Consider the following 17,748-nt stretch of genomic DNA (forward strand, 5'->3'; position numbering starts at 1 on the left):
ACAATGTGGTAGTAGTTTTTTTTTTCCTTCGTCTGCTTTTGCGATGCATTGTGATAATAGACCAGACGCTGACAATGGTTTGCAGAAGGTGCGGGGTGCTAGCGTGTCTTTGGCCCCGGTGAGCGTTTGGGGCAGCAACCCAGCACAACGTTCATTTGACCTTCTGGGCCTTCTGTGCAGACTTGGTGATCTTACCGCTGGTCGGGGCCTTCTTCTCCACACCTTTGATCACTCCCACCGCCACAGTCTGACGCATGTCACGCACAGCAAACCTCCCTGAAGATGGAAAAACACCAACAAGTTACCTCTGAATAAAATAAAAGTTCACATTATCTATAAGGTTAAGATAAGGGTTAAAGGTCACTTATTATGCTTATTTTCAGGTTGAAAATTGTAATTTGGGTTTCTACTAGAAACTGTTTCCATGGTGTAGTGTCCCAAAAAAACCTTTGTATTTCTCACAGTGCCATTGCTTAATCTCCTCTTTTCAGCCTCTGTGTGAAACGCTCCATTTGAGAGCCTGTCTCTTTAATAATCGATTTTAATTCACATAACTAGCAAATTACATTAGATTGGTAGCTTTTTCAACAGGTAAAAATCCCGCTGCAGGAGGACAGGTGGCTTACCCAGTGGTGGGTACTCAGAGAAGCTCTCAACACACATGGGCTTGCCGGGGATCATGTCCACGATGGCAGCATCTCCAGACTTCAGGAACTTCGGGTTGTCTTCAAGCTTCTTGCCAGAGCGACGGTCGATCTTTTCCTTGAGCTCTGAGAACTTGCATGCGATGTGTGCAGTGTGGCAGTCCAGCACTGGGGCGTAGCCAGCACTGATCTGACCAGGGTGGTTCAGGATGATCACCTGGGTGACATGAAGTATCAGACTCTCATTAGCATGTGGATGTTGTTCAGTAGTTACAACCATGGCAGGCAAAAAACACTTTAAATAACTAGCACTAGTCAATTTTCAGGTTTTTCTCTTATTTGCTTCTATAACATGTCAGCTTTCATACTAGTATCAAGGTCCAAGATGAACATGTAGGTGTTTATTTGACTAAACCTTGTCTGTTTATCTCAAAAAAAATTTTTTTCAATACTCTGAACCAAAAACCATGATTTCTAAAGCACTTACATCACCTAAACTTTCCATAATCATTCTTAGCACTATTCTGAAGTTGGTAATTGTTGGATTTATGATACATTTTCTGGTCAAAAAAATGCTGAAAATGCATGTTTAAGATCTGTAAATAGTATTTTTTGATTTATAAAATGATAAAAGGCTGTATCCAAAATCTGTTCTGTAAAAATGTTGGACACTAATATGTGTAAAAAATGAAATCAAGATTTTTGGTTTTTAAAGAAATGCAAAGGTAAGCATCATTCGTTAGCTATATTTTAAAATGTGAATATTTATTCAAACATTTGTGAAAAAAATGGATACAAAAGATTATTCTTAAAATGTAAGGGATTAAAGGCATACTAAAGCGATCGCCAACAAATGTTTGTTTATGTTCAACCTTACCATGGCAACAGTTGACGCTCAGAGTGAGTGGCCGGGCCGTTCCCCAAAACGTCAACCCATGAAGTTTATAAACAGAAACAGCTGCTGGCTCTGAGCCATGCTTTTTAGATCGATATTGGCGGAGCCGGGGCTGTGTGTAAACAACCTACCTTTTTCAGTGTGCCCACGATGTACAGGTAATGGATGGTTAGTAGATACTGTTGGCTAATTTAGTCAAAAAGTGTTCTAGATTCTATTCACTAAATGTTGACCCGATTGACCTGCAGTGTCTGGCCTAAAGTCAGTATACAGACCTGAGCAGTGAAGCTGGATGTCTCCTGCGGTGGGTCGTTCCTGCTGTCTCCAGCCACATTGCCACGGCGTATATTGTCGTGGAACTGAAAAAACAGCTTGTCTAGTGTTCGGGTGAGAGTTGGCAAAAATACCAGATGACACAATGTTAAGAGTATAATAAAAGATAGTTTAATTGTTTGCAAACAAGAATCAGCAACTACGACTCTCATAGGGAGAGAGCAGAAAACTGACTGAGGAAGAATCAATCTCCTCAGTCATATATATTGTTCATTATCTTGCAGACACAGTTCTCCGGAGCCTTCTCAGTCAAAACATACATTCCCGTACGCTGTTTGAGTATCTCAGAACATAATCAGAACATAACAACCTTCACCATACGGTCAGAACCTTCACCATAAGGTCAGAACAGAACTTTTGTTGATTAACTTCCGCTTATTTAGAGTCAAGATGGCATTAGTCTATATAAACACATAATTATTATGACTGTAATAAACATTTCCACAACATTCCCTTCTTGATTATAATCAAATCAATAATCATTAAAAAAAATGTTCTAATAATTAAAAGATTAAAAATGTTATATGGAAAAACAAAAGCGTATTAAAATTCTACATGATGGCCTGTGAGATTGTCCGCCAAGGCCTGAGTGGCCTTTCAGGTGTTTTATCCCCTTGACCAGTGTATTCAAAATAGACAGACAGAAATCACAGGTCATCATCACCTATACACATAGAAGCAAACCCACCCCCTCACAATTGGCAAAAGGAGGTCAAAAGAATTCTATGCACTAACTATACTTACTATAACAGAACTTATCATTTGGAAAAAAACCTCATAGATCGTTAGAGAGGAAAAAAAAAATTTCAGACAGTTCTGTTTAACAAAAAATTAAACAGCTATGCTTAAAAGATTTAAATCAAAAGTAATGTTATATGGCAGTATAATTCTAAACAAAACTAAATAAAATGTTGTAAGAAAGAATTAATGTTAACTATTAAATGTAGATTAATATACCGTAAGGGTAATGTTAAGTTGCAGGATATAATTAAAGGTTAGCATAAATCAAAGGCCTGGTGTTCAGGTGTCATTATTTTCATTGTAGTCATTCTCATCATGGGATGCAGAGGGACACCCACATGGCAGGATGTTTCTTCGGGCTCAGGAGTCAGCATGCTACCTGTGGGTATACGTACCTGGGTCAGAGGTTCCAGAACATGACCCTTCGTAGGGGCGGACACCTTTACCGTGAGCCCTTGTTGTCATCCTTCCGGGATTTCTTTAGTCCAGTAGTCGTGGGTCTGCCTCAACCCTAGGCTTGAAGCATGCATATTCGATAGAGTGGAGGCCTACGAGCTTCCTTGGGTCAAGTAGTGCAGCTGCTCAATGTCTGGGAGTGAGTCGGCCACATCCCAGGGATCAAAGGATTCTCGTCTGGGAGAACGGAGGAGAGCATATTGCTCCACCTTTCCTCCAACCACACTGGCTATCCATCTGTGTAGCAAGGCTCTCATGCAGGTAAGGGTACAAGAACAGAGACACAAGAAGGCACCAAACATGATTAGGAATGGAGAAAGAACTTGAAGGGCAACTGCTCCCCATGGGCCTAGCCTGTCCTGCAACCATTGGGTGAGGCTTTGTCCTGCAGAATCCGAAGGGCCAAAAGAATTCCTGATTTTTCCGAGGGCCCTTATAACACTAGTGAGATTATCATCATTATCTGGGATTAATGTCATGCAAGCATCTCCTGTGAAATTCAGAGTCACACATAAACCTCCTGTCTTTGCCATTAAGTAATCAAGTGCTATCTCATGCTTCAAAAGTGTTAAACGGTGGGATCTGTCATTGTCTGAAAGGTAACTAAAGCCTCTGATAGTTTCATTAGCAAACCCAGACATTGTATAGGTTATGTTGTCTATGTGATCTGCCAGAAAGGTGACTCCGTACCATGGAAATATACCAATGCCCCATTTTTCCCCCAAGGAGATTCTCCAATGATAGGACTCGAGGGTGTGGAACTCCGCCATGTCCCTTTTCTGTCTTTTAGGGCCTGGGTTAGTTGTTTCACTTGCTAGGAAAACAATATTGTTTAAGGTTAGGTTAACTAATTGGCAACAACCTGTCCAGTTGTTAGGCAGGTAGAGGAAAGCTTTTTTACCACATTGCCAGTAACAGTTCGGCACAGGACCCACACCTTTATCAAAATCAGCATTGACAGAATTGTTAGCCACAGTAGTAATAGTCCCCACATTGAAGGAAACATTCCTAAAGTTTGGTCTGCCAGTTAGCCCTGCTAAGTTTAAAGTGCATCTAGTAAATCCAATAGACTGCTTATTACTGCCGCTATTACAGATGCACACAGTCCCTTCGGACTCAGAAAAGGCATAAGGAATCTCTTGTGGTACTGCATAGTCAATGTCCGTGTGCTTGGTAATTTGATGCATGGTCTGGCAGAAGTGGAGAGTGCAGGCGTAGGTTTCTGGTGACATTAAACCTGTAGCTTTAGCCCAGAATTGCACAGAACTAATACATCTTCCCACCCGCTGTTCCCAACTGCTGTAGACGGCCTGCTTTGTTGAAGATTGGTAAAACAAGATAGCAAGAATTTGGCGGACACAGGGTGTTGGGTTGGCAGTGAGATTGAACATGTTCGACCATGACATTGGTGGCCCCTGTATGGCCAATATTTGCTTGTTGTTCCCCCTAGATTGCCTAGCTAAATACCTGAGGAACGAGTACCAAGAATTCCTTGTGCTGAGTTCTTCGGCTTTCAGGGCGGTTGCATCAAACCCCCAAGGCTTCCACTCGTCACCTTTGAAAAGGGCACGCTTGCGCCTCCTCAAGTCGTGCATTGCCGGGTCTGCAGGTTTCTTAACCTGCATTTGGGTTTGGTTATCAGTGTCATTGATATCAGAATCAGAGTCAAGTTCATACCTCAGTATTCCTGGGATCGTGATGATAAGTCCAATCAGAGCCAGGGCGCAAATGGTACCTCTCATCTTCCATCCAGTGTTCCACATTTTTCTCTCTCTCTCTGTCTGCATCATCCTGCAGGATTGTAGGAGTTAGCTGTGTGTGTGTGTTTACCTTTAACAGCTGTTGTCGTTATCTCTCTCCTTGTCCCTGGCGACTTCCTCAGTGGTGAGTCTGTGATTTTCCAAGGCTGGGGCTTTTTTGCAATGGCTGGCGTGGATCCAAGTGACTCGCTCAGCCACTTTTACAGCTGAGTTGGTTGTCAGTAGTATTTGGAATGGCCCTGTCCAGCGAGGTTTCCTCCAGCTCTTTCTCCTAAAGTCTTTGACCACCACCCAGTCCCCTGGCTGCAGTGAATGCAAAGGTCCTTGCAAAGGAGCAGGTAGAGCCGTTTTCACCTGGGTGTGGATGGACCTTAAAGAGTTGGAGAGGTTGACACAATAGTTTAGCATAGATTCATGAAACTCTTCCGTTCCCAGAGATGCCCTTGGGCATGGTGAGGACATTCCTGTGTTCATGGGTCGCCCCAAGAGTATTTCAAATGGGGACAACCCTGTTTTGGTTTTTCCCTGTCCTCTCATACTGATCAGCACCAGAGGCAAAGCCTTGACCCAGTTCAGCCCTGTCTCCTCACAGACCTTGTTCAGTTTGTTTTTGATCGTGCCATTTTCTCTCTCCACTGCACCTGCGCTCTGTGGATGGTAGGCACAGTGTGTTCTCAAATCAATCCCTAGGAAGTCAGACATCTGCTTGATAGCGTTATTTACAAAATGTGTGCCATTATCAGAAGTCAGTTTCTTAGGAATTCCCCATCGAGGAATGATTTCCCGAAGTAGCACTTTTGCTACAGCTGATGAATCTGCTTTTCCTGTTGGAAAAATTTCAATCCATTTGGAGAATAAATCAACAATCACCAAACAGAATTTTTTCCCTTCACAAGGTGACAGTTCAATGAAATCCATCATTAAATGGTCGAAAGGAGCATCTGGGGTAGGATGGCTGGATTGTTGCATTACCTGTCCTCTGCCCACATTGTTCCTGAGACAAATTAGGCACTTTGAACAAAAACTCTGTGAGTAAGTATTGAAGCCTGTTGTGTACCAGTACCTGTTGGCTGTCAATACAATCGCTCCTTTTGACACATGGTCCTTGCCATGTGTTAACTTAGCAAGGTAAGGAAACAAACATTTTGGCAAACACGGGTTGCCGTTTGGTCCGTACCAAACATTATTTACAAAGGTACAGCCTGCTGCTTTCCACAGCGTGCGCTCTTGCTTAGGAGCGTTTTGTTGTGCTTCAGCTAGTTCTGCAAACGTAACAGAAGGGGTTATGTTAGACATTTGCAACGTGGTGTGAACGGGAGCCTGTGCAGCCGTCTTTGCTGCTTTATCAGCTCGTTCATTACCTGTAGAGACAGAATCCCTAGCACCTGTGTGTGCCGCACATTTGCAAACAGCCACTTCCTGTGGAAGTAAGATAGCATCTAAAAGGTTGGATACCAGTGAAGCATGTGCAATATGTTTACCTGTTGATGTCAGAAACCCCCTCATCTTCCACAAACAACCGTAATCATGTACAATGCCGTATGCATATCTGCTGTCAGTGTAAACAGTAATTCTTACCCCTGTTCCCAGAATGCAGGCCCTGGTGAGTGCAAACAATTCTGCAGCTTGTGCAGAAAGCTGTCCTGGGAGCCTGTTTGATTCTAAAACGTCATGATCTGTAACAACAGCATAGCCAACTTGTGCTTCATGTGTAAGTAGGTCTTTCCTGCTGGAACCATCAACATAGAGAATCAAATCTGAGTTAGGAAGAGCTGTGGAAATGAGATCAGGCCTTGGGGAGCAAACCTGTGTTATAGCAGCCAAACAGTCATGTGGCTCCCCGTCCTCAGCTGTTGGTAAGAGATTAGCTGGGTTTAACACAGTGCAACGAGTTATGGTTACATTTGGGAGGGAAAGCAACACATTGTTATAATGCATCATTCGTGCTGCTGTCAAATGGTTAGTTTTTTGTTCTAACAGAATAGTCGAGACAGCATGTGGTACTAAAAGACTCAATTTTTGATAGCCCACTAAACCTCTTGATGCTAGCACCGCTAATGAGGCTGCTGCCACCGCTTTAAGGCAATGTGGCAGACCAGATGCAACTGCATCTAGTTTCGATGAAAAATATGCTACAGGTCTCAACTTCCCACCGTGCTTTTGAAGTAACACCGATGACATATATCCATCTTTTTCACACACTGTCTGTGTGAATGGTTGTGTCGGGTCTGGTAGCCCTAAAGTAGGTGCTACAGTCAAAACTTTTTTAAGCTGTTCAAAACTATGTTCACCCTCAGTTGTCCATGTCACTGTGTCAGTCAGTCTAAGTCCATGGTCATGTGTCATGCTCTGCAGAGGCTTAGCTAAAAGGGAGCACTCAGGAATCCATTGTCGGCAGAAATTTATCATCCCAAGAAAACCCATCATTTGTTTTTTAGTTAAAGGTTTGGGAATCTTTAAAATGGCTTGGATTCTATCGTCCGATAGTTTTTTCCCTTCTTTGGAAATAATGTGACCTAAAAAGGTTATTTCCTGTTTTACCCACTGTAATTTGTGCAGGCTGACCTTGTGGCCACCTGCTGCTAAATATTGAAGCAGTGCTACAGAGTCTGTTTCACAGGCCTGTTTACTCACTGAACACAGAGCGATATCATCAACGTAAGTGACCAACTTACTACCACAGGGGGGTATGAACCCCTCCAGGTCCTCATACAGTGCAGCTGAGTACACCCCTGGGCTCTCACAAAACCCTTGTGGAACTCTAGTCCAAGTCCACGAACGCCCCTTAAATGTGAAAGCAAACCAATACTGTGAATCTGGATGTACTGGAACGCTGAAAAAGGCATTTGATATATCAACGACAGAAAAATATTTGCTTTCTTTTGGTACCTGAGACAGAATTGTGTGAGGATCAGGGACCACTGGTGCTCTGGCGTGCACTGCCTCATTCACTGCTTTCAGATCCTGAACAAATCGCCAGGCTGTTGGTTGATTTATCTGTGGAGCTTTTTTTACTGGAAAGATAGGTGTGCGACAAGGTGAAGTAGGACACTGTACAATAATCCCTTGCTCGACGAGTGATTCAAAAACCGGAGTTATACCCTCAATAGCCTCTGGTTTTAACGGGTATTGAGTTTTGCAAGGTCTGTAATCAGATTTAGGTGTGACAGTCAATGGTGCTGCAGATTTCATAAGACCAACATCATATTTGTGTTTTGCCCATAATTTAGTGGGAACGTCAGCCAATCGTGGGTCATCAGCTGTCATGTGTGCTGCTGTTACACTTGGAAACTGGCCAAAATCCCCCTGGGGTGCCAGATGTAAAGCATGCATAGCAACAAATGTACAACAGAATGTCTTACAGTAAACACCAGAAGAAGGTGAGTATTTTACTCCTTCTCCTTGCTCTGGTGACGGAATCCAATCTTTAGTTTTAATGCAGCGTGTCACCCATGAACCCACATCGTCCCATTCCCTCTGGTGTGGTTTAGACAATGCTACATGTGGGTCAAGAGATTCATGTAAGAAACGTGATATCTCCTCAGTCCTCCTTACAGACAAAGCACAAAATCCATCACCCCAATATAAATGAGCACCAGTCAATAACCCTGATTCTTTTCCCTCTCTGAACCAAAGTTTTTCAAACTGTTCATTTGCTGTGGTGGTTAAATATGCTTTGCAGTGCAGGTCGTCTGTGTGCATGTAATCTACTCCTATCTGTTCTACGTGTTGTTTTGCAAACTCTGTCAGCTGTGGAGAGATTGAGCGAGGGCCGTCTGACTTTAAGTCCCATGTGTACTCATACACAGGGGGTTCCGAATTGAAACTTACACCTTGAAAAAGAATGTCCTCCACACGTTTAATTTGTAAACCTTCATCAGTGCTAATTATCACAATACCAAATGTGCACATTAGATCACGACCCATCAAATTTATTGGACAGCAGGAGGAAAACAAGAAAGAATGTTTTCTCCCCTGCTTTCCTGTTTCTAGATCTACCACTGAGAGAGGAGAAGTGAATTTTTCCTTTTTTGTGATACCTCCTGCCCCTATCGTGTCTACTGTCCTGCCGCTCATTTTAGGAGCTTTTAACCAATCACTTGCTTTTAAGACTGAATGAGTAGCACCTGAATCAACCAAAAATTCAATTTCCTTTCCTGAAACTAACAGTTTAGCTGTAGGCAATTCAGATGGGGGAATAATGCAATGAATCATTTCTGTTGTGCAGTGTGTGTCAATGTGTGTGTGTCTTTTTGTGTGAATTTGCTCACCAATTCCCGGACCTTCTGTCTCTCCAGTCAGTCAATCTCCTCCCCTCTCACGGCCTCTTCCCCGAGGGTTTGTGACGGAGAACTCAGTCTCACGTGCGGGCCATTTCTCTGTATCGTCTTTAGCCTTTTTGTTAGGGCATTCTCTAGCCCAGTGTGTGTCTTTTCCGCAGCGGAAACAGGAGTTGTCTTGCACTTCTTGGAAGTTGGACTGCCCTCTGCCTCTGCATCTTCCTCTGCCTCTTTTAGCCCTTCCGCGCTCTCTCTGTTGTTCCTTATGTTGATAGTCTTTTAGTTGCGCCATTTGTAATTGATTTACTGTGGCTTCCTTGGTCTTCTCGGTGTTCTTCTCTTCCTTTTTGTAGATCTTTTCTGCATGTCGTGCATGTGCAAACACATCAGCAAAGCGTCCTGTGTCTAAGGAGATGCAGTGTTCCAGAACGTATGCCTTAATTTTAGGCCTCAAACCTTCAAAGAAGAGAGATTTTTCGTGTTGCTCGTAAGGGCTATCTGCTGTCGGATCCTCTGGCGGTGTCACACCACTGTGGGTTTTGAAGACTTTGGCCAGCCTCAGACGGTAATCTGCGATGGTTTCAGCAGGTTGTTGTACACAGTCTTTCACGGTGCCCCAATCCATTCGTTTTTTAAAATACGTGTTCAGTCTTTCAATCAGGCCTGCTACTGAAGCCCTGTAAGCAGATTCATCTGCCCAGTCGTATGGAATGTCACCTTCAGGCCAGTCGCCTTGAACCGCACCCCATTTCAGAAGGATTTTGGTGACCACAAGTCTCTTTATTTCTCCTGAGGAAGGGCGATGTTGTTGGATCAATTCCAACAGCTGAATTCCAAATTCTTTTCCTCCAGTCACATTGGGGTCTGGAATGCCCTCCATGACTTCTTTCAAATCAGCTGCAGTCCATGGTCGATACACATACATTGTCCCTGCAGCCCTGGGATTTGCCACCTCGACCATGGGCATTACTGGATAGACTGGAACTTCAGGCAGTTTTGGTGCAGTTTTCTCAGAAAACTGTTTGTCGTGGGCACATGTTGCTGCCAACTGTTTGTCGTGGGCACATGTTGCTGCCAGTATTTTTAGAATTGTCTGCTGTACAGACTCATTCAGTACTGCGAGGTCTGGATACAGGTTGGTGGGAGACTCAGGCTGGGCTGTCTCCGGTGCTTTGTCGCTGTGCAGCTTTGAAGAGACGGGAGGTGTAGTAGGCTCATTCAGTACTGCGAGGTCTGGATACAGGCGGCTGGGAGCCTTCGGCTGGGCTGTCTCCGGTGTTTTGTCGCTGCGCAGCCTTGAAGAGATGGGAGATGTAGTGGGCTGTTCTGGTGCCGGGTGTTTTTTATGCACGCGGCTGGGCCTCTCAGGTGGTGTATCGGGCCGTTGTGCTTCCTCATTCGGAGACGCGTAGGGAGGAGGGTCCACCGCTCCAGAGAGACAGTCCAGGTCCGGGTGAACTATTCCTGTAGAGAGCTTGGGACATTGATTAGTTTCCCCCCCCCTTGCTACTTTTTATCTTTTCTATGTTCCTAAGCAAAGCCTCTGTTCTCCATGCACCAAAAGCCTTCCAATCAACTCTCTTTTTTGCTCCTCTCTTATTTTCGATTTTTACCAATTCAATTGTTCTATCTGTGTTAGACAGAAGCTACCGTTTTTCGGAAAACCCTGTTTTTCCCATGATTTTAAAGGTGCACAGGTCCAAAATCCATGCTTGTCACACATTATCTGAGCACAGCCTTCAAGCCCCACATTACCCTCCTTCATTTTACTTTGACATTTTCCCATGTTTGATAATATTGGAGTTCAGAAAGCAGTGAAAAATAAAATTATTAAGCACAGCGATCACAATGAACTCACAAACAATTCCTTTTTGAAAATATTCTAAATATTTGGAACGTTCTTTATTTTGGATTTATTTTAGCCTAATATTTTTTATGGATCCTACGCACTGTCCCTGACAGTAAAGATATCTTTCGTGGTCCCGGACCACCTAGTGCCCGGCACTAGATAGAATAGTTTAACCCGGTTAAATCTATCCTATTCCTCGAGTTTGGTCCCTGACCCTAGTGCCCCTGGCGCTAGATAAAATAGTTTAACCTAGTTAAATCTATCCTATTTCTCGAGTTTGGCCCCTGGCCAGTATAATTTTGGTCCCTGACCCTAGTGCCCCTGGCGCTAGATAAAATAGTCTAACCTAGTTAAATCTATCTTATTTCTCGAGTTTGGTCCCTGACCCTAGTGCCCCTGGCGCTAGATAAAATAGTTTAACCTAATTAAATCTATCCTATTTCTCGAGTTTGGCCCCTGGCCTGTATAATTTTGGTCCCTGACCCTAGTGCCCGGCACTAGATAAAATAGCTTAACCCGGTTAAATCTATTTTATTTCGTAAAAGCTCGTCAGCTAATGCGAATTAAAGACCCCTGGTCTTTAGTTTTTAGTTCAACTAATCAGCAGCTGTCCTGAATTAACTAATTAAAGCTATTCATCCAACACACTTTATAGAAAAACTTGGTCCCTGACCTTTCAAAACATTGTGTTCTCACCTCTTAGTTGTTTTGGTCCCCCAAGGATGCCGCGTCGAGGTATCCGTAATGCACGTCCGAATCAGGCGCCACCTTCACTCCCCTCGGGTCAGTTACGGTCCTCTCGGGGAGAAGTTTTGGCTCCGGGACCCAGTCTCGGCTGCGCAGTTGACCTGTTAGACGGCGTTAGAGAATCCTCGAGTCGGACATCCCGGATCGAGCCCCCAAAATGTCGTGGAACTGAAAAAACAGCTTGTCTAGTGTTCGGGTGAGAGTTGGCAAAAATACCAGATGACACAATGTTAAGAGTATAATAAAAGATAGTTTAATTGTTTGCAAACAAGAATCAGCAACTACGACTCTCATAGGGAGAGAGCAGAAAACTGACTGAGGAAGAATCAATCTCCTCAGTCATATATATTGTTCATTATCTTGCAGACACAGTTCTCCGGAGCCTTCTCAGTCAAAACATACATTCCCGTACGCTGTTTGAGTATCTCAGAACATAATCAGAACATAACAACCTTCACCATACGGTCAGAACCTTCACCATAAGGTCAGAACAGAACTTTTGTTGATTAACTTCCGCTTATTTAGAGTCAAGATGGCATTAGTCTATATAAACCAGGGCCGGCGCTAGCCAGGGGCCAGGGTGGGCCGTGCCCCCCCAGATGTGGGCTGTGCCCACCCAATCATAAAAAAAAAAAAAATGTTTTTTTTTTTTTTTTTAGGTGGAAGTCCAGGCCCACTATCGGACGGACCTGTTCATTCGCTGTCCAAGAAAATGTCAAATAAAATTCAGACAATTAATTAATACTAAAGAATATACCATTGCCATGCATTGCTTCTAATTGTATTATTGGGTGGGCACTGGGCAGGTCAGCCTGCCTCCAAGTTACCCACCCGCTTATAGTGGTCACTGGTCAGCAGAGCCGGCCCGAGGCATAAGCGAATGAGCGGTTGCTTAGGGTCCCGACTGCCAGGGGGGCCCCCCTCAATTTTTTTTTTTAAGTTTGTGTGTTTGATATCAACATCATATTATGTAAATGTAAATTATCATACAATAAAAGTAATACAATGTTTTGGTAGATAGTTAATAGCTTAATAATTGAATCAGTTCATCTGGGAGGTAATCCGAGGTTAACTGATCACGTCACGTTCAAGTCCATGGCATGCACAGTGTGTATTGAGTTTATTTAAAAATATTTGAAAATGGGGCTGCCCTCAGTTGCCCATGCACTGTGTATACTATAGTCTATAGCCTATTTCAGCCTCGTCTGTGGAAAAAAAGATAACTGGACAACAGAGTTCTTCTGCTTCGTTCCTCTCACTGCATTTAAATTGATTCATTATATTACAGAAAAATATGTCCCGTAAAAGAAAAAGTGCACCAAGCCCATCCCAGAGGACCCTGCATAAAATTTAATTCAAATTTATATTTCTATGGAAAATCCATGTGTCTTTCTTCAATAGCTTCTAATTCATCCGACCCAGTGTCTCCAAATTATTTGTTCACACAAAATTCCTCAGATTTAGCCTCTTAATGTTCCTCTCAAAGTGCACCAGATTCATGCATTTCACTTTAAAAAGGCAAAAGAAAATCTCCCCGGGGGTCATACCCCCGGACCCCCCTAGCAGGGTCGTGACCTCGGCTGGTTACTATTTTCACCCAGCTGGACATCGGAGGCAATAGTGGAAAGACTGTACATCTATATAGTGTGTATAGTATATAGCTCTGGACTACCACCATCCAGGTTGCCCAGTCCCAAAGCTTTCTCTTCAATCAGCTCAGGCTGCCTACAGTTAATACTGCGATTAAAAAAAAAGATACATTATGTAGTATATAATGTATATTATATGTTATTCATAAACATTTTGGAAAAAAAAACATCCAAGAATCAAATTTCCCACACAGCAACACTCAAAGTTTATTTGCATATTGTGTTCTACACAATTCACAGTAAAGGTGCCAAAAAGCAGACGCAGATATCTTACAAGGGCAAAAAATTCCGGCTCGCGCGCTCCGCGCGCGCTCGCATCTTCGGTCTCCCTGCCCAGTGTGCCCCCCCAAAATTTCTACAGGCCCACCCAAGTCTGACTTTCTAGAACCGGGCCTGATATAAACACATAATTATTATGACTGTAATAAACATTTCCACAACAATATCCTTGACGGACACATTCTTGATGTTAAAGCCCACGTTGTCCCCAGGCATGGCCTCATTCAGGGCCTCATGGTGCATCTCCACAGACTTCACCTCAGTGGTCAGGTTGACGGGTGCAAAGGTCACCACCATGCTAGGTTTAAGGATTCCTGTCTCTACTCGACCCACTGGGACGGTCCCAATGCCTAGCAGAAAGATTGGAAAATGAAAAGATCATCATGACAGTTTGCTTAGTCTTCGAATAAGCAAACTGGGTTTTTTCTGCTTCTTCGCCAGTGGAATTCTTTCCAGGCCTCATTTGATTCTGCTCTCATTCCCAAAATAATTTGAACATAGAATCTGGTACCACTGGCACTTCAGAAGAAATTGCTAATTGGAACACTTACACAATCCAAGTTTGTTCTACCACAAACAAATCAGACAACAGTCCCCCTCCCAGCCACCCACAGTGTCCTCACCTCCGATCTTGTAGACGTCCTGCAGAGGCAGGCGGAGCGGCTTGTCTGTGGGGCGTGTGGGCTGCTGGATGGCATCCAAAGCCTCCAGCAGTGTGGTGCCTGAGGCACTTCCATCTTTACGGTTGATCTTCCAGCCTTTGAACCAGTTCATCTGTGGAGAGACAGCTTTACTGTGACTGCTTACAATGAGGTAACTTAAATTAAAAAAACGCGGTATGTGTGCTCAATTATACTCAAGGATTAAAATATACAATATCGTAATTGAATTAAGATGCTTTCAGACAGTGAGCAGCTGCAAGGCGACTGTCTAGCCACAGCAATTTGCTCAGTTCTCTTTCACACCCATCCTTTACTGTGGTCTAAATCAGTTTATGAAGAACCAAAAAGCAGTGGAATGACCCATGGGAGAACGTTCTCTTCACTCATTGGTCAGATGTGTCTGGGGCTGAATCAATAACATAGTTCCTGATCTGTTTTACAATTGGTCATGTGGTAACACTACAGAAAGATTTCATCAACCCTCACAGCAGCAGACTCACATTAGGGCTGGGTTCCAGCATGTTGTCTCCATTCCAGCCAGAGATTGGTACAAAGGCCACTGTGTCGGGGTTATAGCCAATCTTCTTGATGTAGGTGCTGACCTCCTTTACAATCTCCTCGTAGCGCTTGTGGCTGTAGTTGGGCTCAGTGGAATCCATCTTGTTGACGCCCACAATCAGCTGCTTCACTCCCAGAGTATAGGCGAGGAGGGCGTGTTCGCGAGTCTGCCCGTTCTTTGAGATGCCCGCTTCAAACTCACCAACACCTGCAGCCACGATCAGCACAGCACAGTCGGCCTGAAAGGAGTGGAGAGAGAGAGGTGAAAAAGTATGTCCTACTCAAGTGCCCCCCCCCCATGTTTATGTTAAAGGTGCACTATGTCACTTTAGGTGTGTCAAAGAAGTGAAAATTGTTGAAGATATATTCTCATTACTGAATAAACAAACTTGTTGTTGAACACTATTAGAACGCGACCTGAAAAGTTACTGTTCCACTGCTGTTGTTTACAGCGGCAGGGCCCACGGTTTTGTTTACAAACATATTTTTAGTCTTACCTTTGGTTCCAGGTGCCTCAAAATAATTAAGTTTTGATGTATAATGATTCAAGTATCACCATCACTAAGCATTACATGTAAGGAACATGTGTTTCGTGCAGGCTCTGCAAATGTAAACAAATCCCCCTCCCCTGAAACTGCGTAGTGCACCTTTAAAAGTTCTTCAGTTCTACCCATTCCACCCCACTACCTGAGAAGTGCCTGTGATCATGTTCTTGATGAAGTCCCTGTGTCCTGGAGCGTCGATGATGGTGACGTAGTACTTGTTGGTCTCAAACTTCCACAGAGAGATGTCAATGGTGATGCCGCGCTCGCGCTCTGCCTTCAGCTTGTCCAGAACACAGGCGTATTTAAAGGAACCCTTTCCCATCTACGAGCATGTGGGAAAGGAAAAGAAAGAGAAAGGGAAGTAACATTTGCTTTTCATTAAGAGTTCCTTACAAAGATCTGTCCAACGCTTCTTCTAGTGCAACAACTGCTATAGATTTGTATCCTTGCATCACTCTCTAAATAAACAAGCATGTACAGTCGTGTGACACACACATTTCTCAATATATAATAATAATAATAATAATAATAATAATAATAATAATAATAATAATAATAATAATAATAATAATAATAATAATAATAATAATAATAATAATAAGAATCATTTTATTTGAGGGCGCCTTTCATAGGACCCAAGGTCACCTTACAGGGCAGAGTTAAAAACAAAACTAAATCAACAATATTAAAAAAACACAAGAACAAGACACATTCAAACAATTTACACAAGTGGGGTGAAGTGGGTAATAGACAGTGATTAGATGGAATATGTCAGTTTAAAAATATGTGTTTTTAGACGGGACTTAAAAGTGGAAAGGGTGTCAGAGTTACGGATGTCAGGTGGAAGGGCGTTCCATAGGTGGGGGGGCAGATCTGCTGAAGGCCCTGGACCCCATGGTAACCAGGCGGGCGGGTGGCACAGTGAGTTGAATGGAAGAGGAGGACCGGAGAGTGCGGGTGGGTGTGTTGGTGTGCAGGAGTTCACAGATGTGTGAGTGAGGTTGTGGAGGGCCTTGAAGGTGAGGAGCAGAATCTTGAAGTGGATGTGTGTTTTGACCAGGAGCCAGTGAAGCTGCTGAAGGACAGGAGTGATGTGATTAATGGAGGGGGTTCTGGTGATGATGATGCCAGTTGAAGCTTACGGATGGACTTGAGAGGGAGACCAAAGAGGAGGGAGTTACAGAAGTCAATGCGTGATGTTACCAGGGTGTGAAAAAGAATGGCTGTGCTGTGGGGTGTGAGGGACGGGCGATATGTTAGCAATGATTGCCAATGATTAGAACAATGTGAGGGAGTATCCTTGTTTTTTTTTAAAAGTCGTATTTAAACCTCAGACATCCACTGGTATCACAGTGATAAGATCAATAGAGCTCTGTCAGGCCTTCTGAAAGAGGACTGTAGATGTCTAGGAGTTTTGGGGAATCTCAGTTTATATTAGACCTCCCCAGCAAATCTGCCCAATAGCAGACCTGTGAGGCTGAAAAAAAGGGTCTCCAAGGCTCCACTGTATAGAAAGGCATTAATAAGAACAATATGATTCCTACCTCAGCCGCTTCCTTCTCAAACTTCTCAATGGTCCTCTTGTCTATGCCCCCACACTTGTAGATGAGGTGGCCGGTGGTGGTGGACTTGCCCGAGTCGACATGTCCAATCGCCACGATGTTTATGTGGCGCTTCTCTTTCCCCATGGCAGCTCAATACTGGAAGATACTGGGAGAACCAAGCAAAAACAAGAATCAAAAGAGCACTATCATTATTTTTACGCACACCTTACACCATAACACATAAACAGCGATTAGCTAACCAGCGCGGGATGTTAGGCAAGACCCCTGCAGGTGAAGTGGGTCAACTTTTTAACTTATAGATATCGATATCATGAAACGTTGCCGGTTGATGACTAACATTTAAAACAATTACTTTTTGTATAACAGTTTTTTTCAGAAATGTTGAAAGAAATATGCAAATTAGGCAAAATCAAATATCGAGATGTTGCATGAAGCCAGAGTTCAAATCTTTGTTTCATTTTTACAATATATGAGTGTCGACAGACTTTGGATACAGCCCTTTTATCATTTTATAAATCTAAAAACACTATGTACAGGTCTTAAACATACCGTTTACATGAAGTTATTCAGAAGAAAATGTATGATAAATCAGACAGTTAACAACATATTAACAAATCCTTCTATAATAACCTCCATAATTATAATGATAATGGAAGGTTTAGTTGATGTAAGTCAGTGGTGTCAAACATACGGCCCGCGGGCCGGATCCGGCCCGCGAGATGATTTAATCCGGCCCACGACTTGTAGAGCACACATTTATGAGCATTTCAAAAAAAAAAGTAAGT

The 17,748-nt window shown here is 43.4% G+C and overlaps 1 protein-coding gene across 1 annotated transcript; it reads right to left on the reverse strand.

The window, feature by feature from the left end:
- Nucleotides 1-151: 151 nt before the first annotated feature.
- On the reverse strand, nt 152-17,086 carry LOC307251560 (elongation factor 1-alpha 1-like; the record flags this gene model as incomplete). The annotated part of the gene is made up of 8 exons (XM_080028930.1): nt 152-276; nt 627-861; nt 1,815-1,883; nt 13,796-13,983; nt 14,257-14,407; nt 14,796-15,092; nt 15,541-15,720; nt 16,943-17,086. The coding sequence occupies 8 exons, from the start codon at nt 17,084-17,086 to the stop codon at nt 152-154; spliced, it is 1,389 nt and encodes a 462-aa protein (XP_079885056.1).
- Between the last annotated feature and the right edge of the window lie 662 nt (nt 17,087-17,748).

Source organism: Ammodytes marinus (genome assembly GCF_949987685.1).
Source record: "Ammodytes marinus genome assembly, chromosome: 6".
Lineage (NCBI taxonomy): Eukaryota > Metazoa > Chordata > Actinopteri > Uranoscopiformes > Ammodytidae > Ammodytes > Ammodytes marinus.